This window comes from Macadamia integrifolia, chromosome 8, assembly GCF_013358625.1.
Source record: "Macadamia integrifolia cultivar HAES 741 chromosome 8, SCU_Mint_v3, whole genome shotgun sequence".
Classification (NCBI taxonomy): Eukaryota; Viridiplantae; Streptophyta; class Magnoliopsida; order Proteales; family Proteaceae; genus Macadamia; species Macadamia integrifolia.
Genome location: NC_056564.1, coordinates 20606983 through 20618958, shown reverse-complemented (window position 1 = coordinate 20618958; position 11976 = coordinate 20606983). Strand labels below are relative to the sequence as shown.

The window sequence follows — 11976 nt, the reverse complement described above, 5'->3', positions numbered from 1 at the left end:
AAAAAAAAAAAAAAATCAAAAGTACAGTAGCTATAAATGGAAAAATGATGAAATGTAAGCATGGAACAAAGCCAATAAAAATCCCATGGTCAAAATTTAAAAAAAAAATGGATATTTTTTCTTGGTATGCTAATTGGGACTCAGATCTATCTACAAAATTAACACTGCAACACATAGAGCCAGGCACGTTAAGCCCTAATAAGTAAAGAAAATCACGCCAACTAAATTTCTATATGATCATACCTGAATAATCTGTTTGAAATGAAGTTGCAGGCATGCTTCAATCCTTGACAGATCTTCCTAAAAGTACACCATAACAGAATTCAATATTCAATCTGGTGAGAGTGAGGTACCAAATCTACTAAAGAGAACAATTACCACTGGATGAATGGCTGACTGGAAGGATATGACCCAATAAGCCAATGCATCTTTCATTTTTTGCCAGTCCCTACACAAGAGAATAGATCAGTTTATGTGCGTACAGTGAAGTTTATTTGTTATAAACTAAGGAGTTCAGAATTTCAAATCATGGTGGTGGACAAATGAAATTCTTATAATCAAAATAAAGTAGTTCTAACATACATGTTGGTTTACAAATGATGAAAGCAATGAGGAAAACAAAACTAGACACATTAGAGGAAAAACCCCAAGTTATACTGGTGCCATTCTATTGAATGGAAGGAAAATCAATAAGCGGATAAGAACTGCTAAACATCAAAGCACTTCTAAGTTTAATATTGAGACTGGTTCTTCAAAGCTAGTGCTGCACATTGAAAATAAAAAACAGACGCCTATGGAATGTTTCTAGACACCAAATCTATCCCACAATTTAAACAAAAAAAAAAAGTTGAGAAGAGGAAAAAAACAAGGAATATGTAGCTATTACAGTGCTCGACTAATTCAGAGGGAAAAAATATGCCTCTGTATAGCAAGCCCAAACCCAGCAACAACCCAGAACAAAACAAACAAAAGTGACCGAACTAAATCCCACCTCGCCCCCAACTAAGCCACTTCTACAGTATCATCAGAGGGATCAAAATATTAGTAAATGCACACCTAGTTATTTATATCACCTTTACAAAATATGTTGGAAGGTAGTTATAGCTTATTGTGATAGGATGGGTTTCACTTTAACAAGATTCTTCAAGCATCTTTCCTTTTAAATTCAGCTTATATCAATAAATACAAGAAGACACCGAAGCCAGTGCCACGCCGATGATATCCACATGTCTCCAACATGAATGTGGCTCCTGTTTGAAGTCCCCAGGTAACACAGAATGCTGCCTTCTTGGGAGGAAAATCAATCTGTGTGTCGGAGGTAATAAGGGGAGATGGAATAAATCAAATAGTGGAATATTTTATGTCAAATATTTGTACCACCCCTTGATTTCTACAGCGAAGGCCTCTTCACCTTTAATAAGAAGGGGGGAAAGCCTGACCCCAAGAGTTGAGGCTTTTGTGGGGATTAAGATAGATAACCTTCAAAGCCAAGAGATCAATTAGAAACATAGATGCATTCTGTTGCACAGGGAGTAGGAAAAAGCACATCAATAGTTCATATCATTCCTGTCTCCCAAGAAGTTTTAAATCACTTTTCTGGAAGCCATTGGGAACGACTGTTTGAGGAGAAGGTCTCCATCACTAGGCTAGGTGTTTGCTTTGCATAGACAGGTCACGTTTAGTTCGAATGATATCTTTTGCAGCGTGCTGACAGCCTGACATATTCGAAAAAAAAAATAATAAAATAAAAATTTCCAACAGAAAATAGAGGCTTGATGAGGATCTAAAAATTAATATGATCTATCATTACTAGAGTAGATGTATGCCCTTACGAAGTTCTGTGAAGTAGAGATAACTGGGCATCTAATATACCTCCAGAAGAAGTGAACAACTTATTTCTTCTTTTCTCTAGTTTCTTGTACACTAAAACACAATGTCCACTAAAGAACGTACAGCACCTCTGCACTCATAAATAAAACAGTAACCATGCCTTTAGGAAGGAAAAGGAGAGGCTGGTCAACCCCCAGAATTTTCTGCTTGTTGATCTTTGAGGATTATTGACAATTGGTTCATCAGGAAAAAAAAAATAGTCTCTCCTGTGAAGCAGGGGATAAGGCTGCATACATTTTCCCCTCCCAGACCATGCAATAGTGGGAGCCTCGTGCACTGGACGCTCTCTTTATTTTTTATTTGCACCAAAACAAAAGAAAGAAGGGAAAATTGCATATACCACCACCCCTAAAAAAAATCCCATATGACATGTGAGGGTCACTTTTTCCAAAAATTACATGTACCACCCCTACTTTGCTAATTTATAAGAGATTAGTCCATTCCATTAGTGCAGTTCTGTTATTTGATGATGTCAGTCAGCTAAACTTTGATAAATGGCCAAACTACCATTGAGTTAAAATGGTAAGTTACACCATCCTTCAATAAACCCCCAAATCACCTAAGCTTAGGGCTCCAAACCCTTCGTTCCAACACAGGAAATCCTCCTCCAGAGGTCAAATCGCTAAGTGATGACCTGCAAGGTGAGCTTGAGCCTTCTCCAGGAGAAATAATAGAAATTCTCCAATTTTTTTTTCTATTAATCTGATTTTTATATTAAAAAAAAAAACCAAATCTTCGAATGGTTTAGTATTCACTTCCTACAAACCTTGTTTGTGCAGTATTATTTCCAGGATAGGTATGAATGTATGATCTGGTTCAGTTTATCAAGCTAGTGAAAGAAGCCGGCCTTTATGTTCATCTCCGGAATCCGGATTGGTCCATACATTTGTGCTGAATGGAACTTTGGGTAATGAATAATGTGGCTGGAAGCTTTCCTTTTTTCCCCTTCTCTTTTGGACTGCGTGTATTGATCGATGAAGCAATGTATCCTGTTTTCTTATTTTTTGGTTCAGATGCTTCCCTTTTTGGCTGAAATACATCCCAGGAATCAGATTCAGAACAGACAATGAGCCTTTCAAGGTTTGGACGAGGAAATCTCCTTCCATTTACTTAATTTTATTTATTTAACTATTCTATTGATTAGAACCCTTAGCTTTTAATTTAAGATTCTTTTAAATATTGATTCTGAGTGATTATGATGAAGGCAGCAATGCAAAGATTCATGAACAATATTGTAGATATGATGGAGGTAGTTCTACTCTGCTCCACTGTCTTCTTCAATGGGGTGATTGTCTTGCAGGTCTTCAATGGAGTACATGTAAGTAGATGGGGTTTCACAATACCAAGGGATGGGTTATAGGATATATAAGAGGGTCAGTATCATCTTTTCCTATTTTCTAAATCTCTAAGTTAACACCATCACTCAAAATGGGAGTGGAAGTAATTTTTGAAAAAAGTGACCCTCGCATGTCATATGGGATTTTTTTAGGGGTGGTACATGTAATTTCCCAAACAAAAAAGAATGCTTTGCAATACTTATGCTAAAAGCATTAAGTTTGATCTTCTGAATCAATATGATATTAGACTGAGGCCCTCCTACAAACTATGCATTTCCTAGACTGATCTTTCTATCTTGAGTATCCAACCCATTGATATCCAGCTGAAAAGTTTAGGGCTACAGCTTCTCTTAACCTACAGGTACATATAGGGTGAAAATTAGAAGATGATAGCTTATACTGCATGTGTCGCGTTTTAAGAAACCATGGTGTTGCGTAAGGCTGAATAGCTGTGTTGTAGGAGGCGCACTAGTGCCACACACAATCTAGCTGTCAAATTCTGTCCTGTGTGCTTTTAGGTTGCGCGATAGCACACTCCTTTCTCCGCATGGTTGAGCACCTAGCGCAAAAGCTGTTGCGTATAAGCACATTCGTTTTCTTTGCTGTCACAAAAGCAAACTCTGAATACTAGATAAGAACCCCCTATAAAAAGGGGGTCAAGGACTTCTCTTAACCTTCATGTGCATATAAGGTGAAAATCGGAGGTGATAGCTTATACTATTTAAAGTTTTATAGTACATTATTTAATCACAAAGTTGTACTTCTCTCATTGGTACATTAATTCCAGAGAAAATAATAAGTGGAAATATTAAGCACATAGAAATACTACATTAATTAAGATATGGTTGATAATTCTCATTAAGAAGCCTACATGAATTAAGCGCACATACCTAGAATGCATCTCATTAAGATGTACAAGATAATTCTTCTTCATGGCATCACAATCCCTAACAGCATCCATGAAAGTGGGCCACAAGGTCATTGACGGAGGAAATTGATGTCTCAATAAGTCCAAAAGCATAAGTCTTAGACCACCTTCACTATATATTACTGGTACCAATTTAAGCATCTCACCAATGACCTTGCCCAATCTTTTTTCAGGCATTTCAGCTGATACAACATGCAAACAAATCTGTATAAGACAACATTGTTTGTACTTGCCTTTAAGGATAAATAACTAAACAAAAGATAAGACTGCCAACTAAAGCTTAGTAATCCCAAAACTGAGTCGTCATGCATGAAAAGTAATGTGAGATCACAAAGAACAGCCAACCATTATGGACATTAAAAGGCATACCACCAGCATAAGTTCCAAATAGAAACAGAGCCACATGATGCAGTATCTTCCTCCGGTCCAAAAGAGATTCCTTCCATGTATCTGTTTGAGAAGAATAGCTGAGAAGAATAGCATTCGTAGGAAAAATAAAGAAGTAAAAAAGGCCATGGATTTTAATTTTTAGGGCACTGAAATACCTACCAAGTCGTGAAAGAATTTCTTGCAACCCATCATGAATGAAAGAACTACATGCATCAAGAAATTTTCTGTTTTGCTTGACCTTCTGCAGTGTGTCAACCCATGACAGTTCCTCTAGTAATAAACGCTGAAAAAAGTAAGAAGGTTTCTCAAAATTCTTAATGTCCTAACAGACATTCCACATTGTTTTGGAGTATTTGTTGAGCTAAAATCATTTGCTCCATAGTCAGAGAAAACATTTGGCCGTAAACCTACACAATGACGCATTTCTTACCCGAAAGAATCCAGCATCCAAAAGCTTTTCCAAGCGAATAATTACTTGATCTAGACAATCTAGATCCCCAAATGGAATATCAAAGTCACTGGGGTCCAGTTTCACCTTATTCAACATCCTAACAAAGAATGTGTGGGAACAAAAAATAAAAAATAAAAAATTAGTTGTCCTGGTATTTTGAAATGGAAGGCAGAGATATTTACTACTATTGTGAGAAGGGTGAATAAGGAATACTATAAACACATACCATGGAAATCCCCCTCCCCAAAAGAGAAAATTTACTATCCACTCTAGAAGGTTTCCCTTAAAAAAGAGAAGATTGTTTTGAACATTGGACAATGTGGGATTGAAACAAAGCTAGAAACTCTAAGCATGCAAAATGGTTAAAGCAGAATTTACCAATAAGATTTCATTCATTTAATAGAAATGTTTTAAGAGGAACAAAGAAAATAATTATTTTTGAACTTTGAAATGGAAGTATATAAGAAATACCTTGCAAAAAGAGATAAGTAACTCTTGATACGGCCATTCTGCGCCAAAATTTCATCCAAAACAAGAAACATGGCCAGGCCATCAGCAAAGGAGTTAAATGCACTCGTGAGTATGACCTTCTTGAAAGATTTGCAAGGTATGTCATTCTTGTCCTTCAGGGAGTAAATGGAATCTAGTTGTAGGAGCAAATTGCACATAACCTCACTCATCCGAGATGTGGTCTTAGATAGTTCCATGAACAATGACAGTGATTGACCAAAAGCCTTCTGGGGCTCTCCTTCTAGCAGTATTTCTTGTGAACTGGACCCAAGACCGAACAGGAACATCTGCCTGTAAATATTTCTTCTGGCCTACGAGACTTCAATTTATGAGTGCAAGAGAAGCTAGCTTCGACTCATAAAAAGCAATTAGTAATTAATCATTGAACTTAAAGAAGATGTATAATTCCGCAGTTCAAGTGAGTAACTCTACAACTAGTGAAAATTTAATAGATAAAAATTGACTGTTAAAAAAATGCCAACCCGAAGTTTCCTATGAGTGCAACAGAATAGATCTTACGTGATACTGTGCATCAAAGGAAGGACAAAATGAATTTCCAATATTTTGGCCATGATTCTCCGAAATCAACCTGAACTAACAACATCGGCATAATTGAATTCCTGAAGTTTCAGGATTTTGTGCTTTCTAATCCTATCGGATTTTCATAACTTGGGAAAGCTACGGCATGATTCCCAAATGAATGGGACCTTTCTATGGTTGCGGCACCACACCAGCTTCACTCAAGAAAAGTTCTGCCCATTCTCAACATGTCATCAAATGCTTTGTTGGTGCTACTTTCCACTAAAATGTTCAACTCAGTGTTACAAATCACAATCTCAAAATCTGAAAGTGCCCATGTAAAACTGAACTCCATTTGGGGACTGCAGTAAGGTTTCATGTTGATGCCACATTGTTTATCCATTATGCCGAATAACATCAAAATGAAAAGGCATCAGTCATCCATCATTCTTAACTATTTCGGCACTCTATTCATGCACTTGAAGTTTGAACTACTCTTTCTTAGCAGTTAATAGGTCAAATATAGAAAAATACATTGGAAACAAACCAATCCAGTTCAGCTATTCCTTGTTGCTTTATCTTACCTAGTTCATTCTTATATTGTTCATCATTCACGTTTTGTGGTTCACACTATGCAATTTGTCATGAAGACTAAAGAGGCTGAACCAGATGAACCCAACTTCTTAGGGTAGCCTTCCAAAATGTTAAACTTGTAGTATACTTTGGTTGTTCGCTTCAGTTGATTCAGTTCTTTGTTACATTTCACTCATTTTTCAATTGCTCAATTTGTATTGTCCAAGTTAAGGAAGTAGACAAATTTTCTTAATCAGGATAAGCAGTCTTTAAATGATCCCTATATTCACTTAAAATGAAAAAGAATCGAGTTGAAGAGAGCATACATATTGAGTCAGCCTGGAGATTTCGATACAATCATACGACAACACGGTTACAAACTTGGAAACCACAACATCATCGGTTCCGATAAGCGTCAAGATATCTGAATGCTCTAACGGCTGTGCATGCACACGAACTGGATCAGATTTCAAGCTAAATGTATCCAAGGCAGGTGAAATTCGGAAAGGATCCTTATATAGAGTCTTCAACAGGTCATGGCTCCGGCATCGCCAGTCATCAACGACTCTTCTGAGCTTCTCCTGCTGTTCATCCAGCTCCGCTGTAAAATTAAAACAAAAAACAATGGCAATACCTAACCGATTAGAAATTCAAGAGCGGAGCAAGAATTCTAAGGAACTTATGAGAATCTGATACTCGTGAAGACAGATTGTCCGAAACCTACCAGACGCCATGGTTGTGGAGTTTAGAATCGCATTTGATACCTAGATGGAACCGATCGAGCAACGTACGAGTAGCAGCGAAAAGCAGAGCAAGTCGTTGCCAGTCCAAACTCCAAAATCCAAACTCTAAAAGCCAACTGATCAAAGATATATATACCTGCCGCCAAATTTTCCCCTTCTTGTCCTTCCTCGGCAAAACCCAGGTCTGGTACAGGCCAGTATACAGGCTACTTCCGAATCCGGATCCCCTCCCCCCAACCATGGTTTTTATGTATCGGTATCGAATCGACAATATCGTATTAATATCCTAGCCGATTAAGGATCGGATAACCGTATTGAATCAACGTAAAATTGTACAAAAATCTATTGTTTATGAAAAATAAGGGTATAATTGATCGATTGGATCGATACAGAATAGATATTGGTATCATATCAGTATCAGCATATACCTATATTGATCCGATACCAGATAGGTCCCCACCCCATATCATCATCCATTCCATGGGGTGAGGGGTCTATATGGGTGTCAATACCTAAATCGAACTGGTAAAACCGTCATAGACCAATTCAATTGAATCATGATCAAATTGAACCGAAAACATATTGGGCCAGTTTCAATTTGAGAGATTATAACCCCACTAATAAACCGAACTACACCGAAAACTGAATGAACCCCAAACCTACTCAAAATGCAGACCAACTGAAATAAACCAGTAAAAAAACTGAAAATGTCCAAAATTCAAATAAAAAAACTAAGTTTTTTGCTTAGTTTTGAATGGAAAATCAAATCCAAAACGAACCAAAAACCAAAACCAAATCAATTAATAGACTCAGTTGCATAAGCTAGGTTTATTGGTTTAGTTTCGGTTTTACTATTCCCACACCAAAACCACTTCAACTCGGACTAAAACCAAGCCGAATCGATCCATCGACACCCTTTCGGGGTCACAACAGCGACAACGAGTTAATAGACTCAGGGCTCGTTTGATAATGTTTCAAGAAACACGTTTTTGCCTTTTTTGTGTATAGAAACGGTAGAAACTGAATAAAAAACGTTTGTTAAAACTGTTTCATTTCACTTGTTTTCAAAAATATAAATTGAAATTTCTACCTATTTATGGTTTAAGAAACGACCCAGGCGTTTTTAGTTAGCTGGTTACTATCGACTTCTAGAAACATGATTTATCAAACACCTTCAATTCTATTTTTATTTATAAAAATAAAAATTTATGTTTTTTTCGTCTTTTGAAACAAAATCGACAGAAACATTATCAAACAGCCCGCAATTGCATCAGCTTGGATCCATTGGATGTCAGTTAAGGAAGGTCTTTTGTGCCGAATCCGCCGACCTAGGTGCGGTTCTAAAATGGGTCCAGGTTTGGAGTAGGTCGGGTCCACTTTTGACAAATCGAGAGAGAGAGAGAGAGAATAGTCACATCATAGCCGTCTCATCGTTCAGCTATTGGTCCTCTTTAAGTTGGTGAAAATTAGAAACTATTTTAGCCAAACATTGTATGGGCACTTGGGCAGTGAACCCATACGGTCAAAAACATCTTCTATAATAAATTGCATTGTTAAGGTTGTTTTACCAACTTTGACCCGATCAACCCTGCAAGAATTATTTTCGTAATTTATTCAGTTTCTTAAATTCCTGATAATGATTTCAGATGTCATTTGGGGCCTGGGGGTCGTAAGGACCTCTGAAACCCTCAAAATAGGTCCATTTTCTCTCTTAGGGTACTTGTTCGTCATCGCCAATTTTGTTATCGGGGTGACACAATGAAGTGTTCATCATGGTTCTAAGTATCATTATCAAATCGCCCATATTGGTTTGGCAAGCATCTGATTTTAATACTTGGTCGATACCATGTCGATGGAACAGTATAGACCAAGGGTGGTAATTCTGTCTGATACAGTCAATTCGATATCAATCCATTATGATACCATAATTGCTTTGGGGATGATCGATACCTATTTCGATACCATGCTTTTAAATCATAGTGTTCACACCGATAAACCAAAAAATGATAAATTATTTTATTTATATAAATATGTATATTTTACATAAAAATAAAGTTTTAAAATAATATATCCACTAGTTTTTATTTTTGAATTTGAGTTTAATTTGAGCTCAAACATGTTAGGCTAAAATTTTGAATGAAAATTCAAAAGCCTCAAGCAAAAGCTAAGGTGTTTAGTCTCACATTGGTTTGAGAGGAGAGGAAAATGTGGGCATATATAGAGAGACTTGTTTCTTAAGGGTATAAACCCTTCGGAGATGAACTCTTCCCCTTCTTATTTGTGTGGGGGCTCCTGGGGCGCTTTTGAATCGTGAGTAGTAGCCATGGCCATGAGTCAAGATGGTCTTATCTTTTCTAAATTCGAATATGTATAGACAATACTATACCCATACGTATAGGCATCTATACATAGATAGGCACCTATGTACGTGTATAGGGAAGTCAGAAGTGTCCATACATAAACATGTACCTCTGTAATGTATGGGTAGCACCAATACATACATCTATATATACAGGGTACTGTTTTAATAGAACAATTTTTTGCAGCACACAAAACTCACTCTCTCTCATATCTCCCTTTTTTTTTTTTTGGAATACATATTAAGCATTCTTCAAAACTATACTTAGTGAGCTTAAACTTACTCCCGCAAAGAATTAAAGTCTTTATACAATAAGACTGAGACTAGTGATTGTTTTATTTTGAAGGTAAAACCCAAGTATCCTCAATTGTATTACATGTAAGGGGGTGTTTCAGACCTCAAGAAGAGTATATATTCTGATTTTGTCTGCTTCAACATCTATGTGGGTCCTCTCTATTACATCAAGTATAGAATTCAAGCCATCTCAACACTGGTCTTACACTTGAACATCGGATACTAATTTTCTAAAGCCAAATCATGCCGTTTTCATACCATCTTCAAATAATAAATATTTATAATAAAATACACTCCATTAATGAATTTTGGACCTTCTTCAAGGCAATTTTATTAATTTTGTCAAATAAATCTCTCCAAATGGGACTTTAATGATTTCAAAACTATAGTAGGTGAGTTCTTCTCCTTTCTTAGATTTATCCAATTCATCACTATCATAAACATCCTTAGGGTGACAAAATGCGATATTCTACACCCATATTATTCAAACTAAATATATAAATATGTATAATTTTTTTTAATCATCCTCAAAATGTTTGACAATATTTTTTACCAATTCTACTCTAATTATGAGCTGTTTTAAAAAGTCATAATGACAATTTTTTTTGTTCTTTTCTTGTTTTAACTAGCTATACTTCTAACTAGCTGGAAAATTAAACATATCATGTAAATTTTTGTGAGACCAGTTTTATCAACTGGCATGGTGCTTAGACTCTTCCAAACCCATAAGTGAATCTAAATCTATTTATAGTTGGTTCATCTATCAATTTGGAGTGAAAAAAAATAGAGGGTTCAAGATCCTGATTCTAAGTGGTGATTTTCAAACTCATAACTTTTTTCTTTTACGTTGAAGCCTCAATTTTAATCTCTACCTAAGCCAAAACATGAAAATTCGTTTCTTGAGGTGACCATTGGTTAGGGCAGATCTGAGTGAACATGACCAAGTGTGCATTCCTACCGCATACCCATACTCTGAAACTTCCTCTCTATAATAGGTATGAATAAATTTAAAAACAGACCAAAACTTTAATATATTAACTCAATAGAATTATGTTAGAGGTTAGAGGATAGGTATAAATTATTTTTTAACAATCAATTTGTAATTAAGTAAATACCAAATGCATTTAAAACCTAACATATTTTTTTTATCAAATTAAAACCTAACATTGATATATTAAATTGCATGAAAAAATGGTAAAAGTTTTCTTTTAGCGTAGCAGAGTTTGCCAACTTTTCATGAAAAAAGGAAAGAGTTTTTTTTTTTTCCCTAGCAATACAATATGCACTCACTCCAGAATTGTGATATTAAATATTATTAATGTGATTATGAATAACTGATTGTATGTATATAACAATGAAATAAAGAAGCTCATTCACTTCTAACGTACTTGTTTAATATGCTTCTAACTGAAACTTAAATCCTATAAATTTGTGATCGTAGGGAAGGTGAATTCATTAAAAAAAAAATCTCTTATCCTTTTGAGAGTAAAAGATTAGAAAATAAGATGGCAAATTTCTATAGTATCTCAATGATAATCATAGGGTTCTTCGCTTTCATTGTGCCCACACTTGCAGTAAGGAATATTGCTCCTGCTCCTAATTCATATTCACAAATACCACCTGAACCTCGACCGGGATTTTTTCGTTATCTAGACACTTGCTCACAACATATACACGACGAGGCATGTGGCTTAGAAATCATTAAAGGGTTGGCTGGAGAATCGAAAGTTAGTACGCATTGTTGCCTTCAACTTAAAGAAATGGGACATGGTTGCCACAATGCATTGGTTGAAGCACTTGGATTGATTGTTGTAGAAAAATCAGACCCAAATTATAACAAATACCAATTGTTTAAGAAAGGTCTTTCCAAGACTGGTCCGGTGGTGTGGAACCAATGCGTCAAAGATACTACTCTCCCTCCTCCTCCCAGTATCAGTTAGTGAAGATCAATGTAACTAAAAAATTTTAAGAGAGAAAAGGAT

The 11976-nt window shown here is 36.0% G+C and overlaps 1 protein-coding gene across 3 annotated transcripts in view; it reads right to left on the bottom strand.

Moving 5' to 3' along the window:
* The window catches only part of LOC122087557 (WASH complex subunit 4-like), a 31960-nt gene extending 24403 nt beyond the window's left edge, over positions 1-7557 (bottom strand). For all 3 annotated transcript variants that reach the window (XR_006142768.1, XR_006142769.1, XM_042656725.1), the window contains exons 1-9: positions 7323-7557; positions 6925-7199; positions 5468-5817; positions 4976-5093; positions 4705-4828; positions 4525-4605; positions 4118-4337; positions 379-448; positions 244-300 (exon numbers count right to left, since the gene is read on the bottom strand). Coding sequence is in view for 1 of the 3 variants with exons in the window: in XM_042656725.1 (XP_042512659.1) it covers positions 244-300; positions 379-448; positions 4118-4337; positions 4525-4605; positions 4705-4828; positions 4976-5093; positions 5468-5817; positions 6925-7199; positions 7323-7332 (1305 nt within the window). In the remaining 2 variants the exon portion in view is untranslated. The remainder of the gene's footprint in view (positions 1-243; positions 301-378; positions 449-4117; positions 4338-4524; positions 4606-4704; positions 4829-4975; positions 5094-5467; positions 5818-6924; positions 7200-7322) is intronic.
* Positions 7558-11976: the final 4419 nt, after the last annotated feature.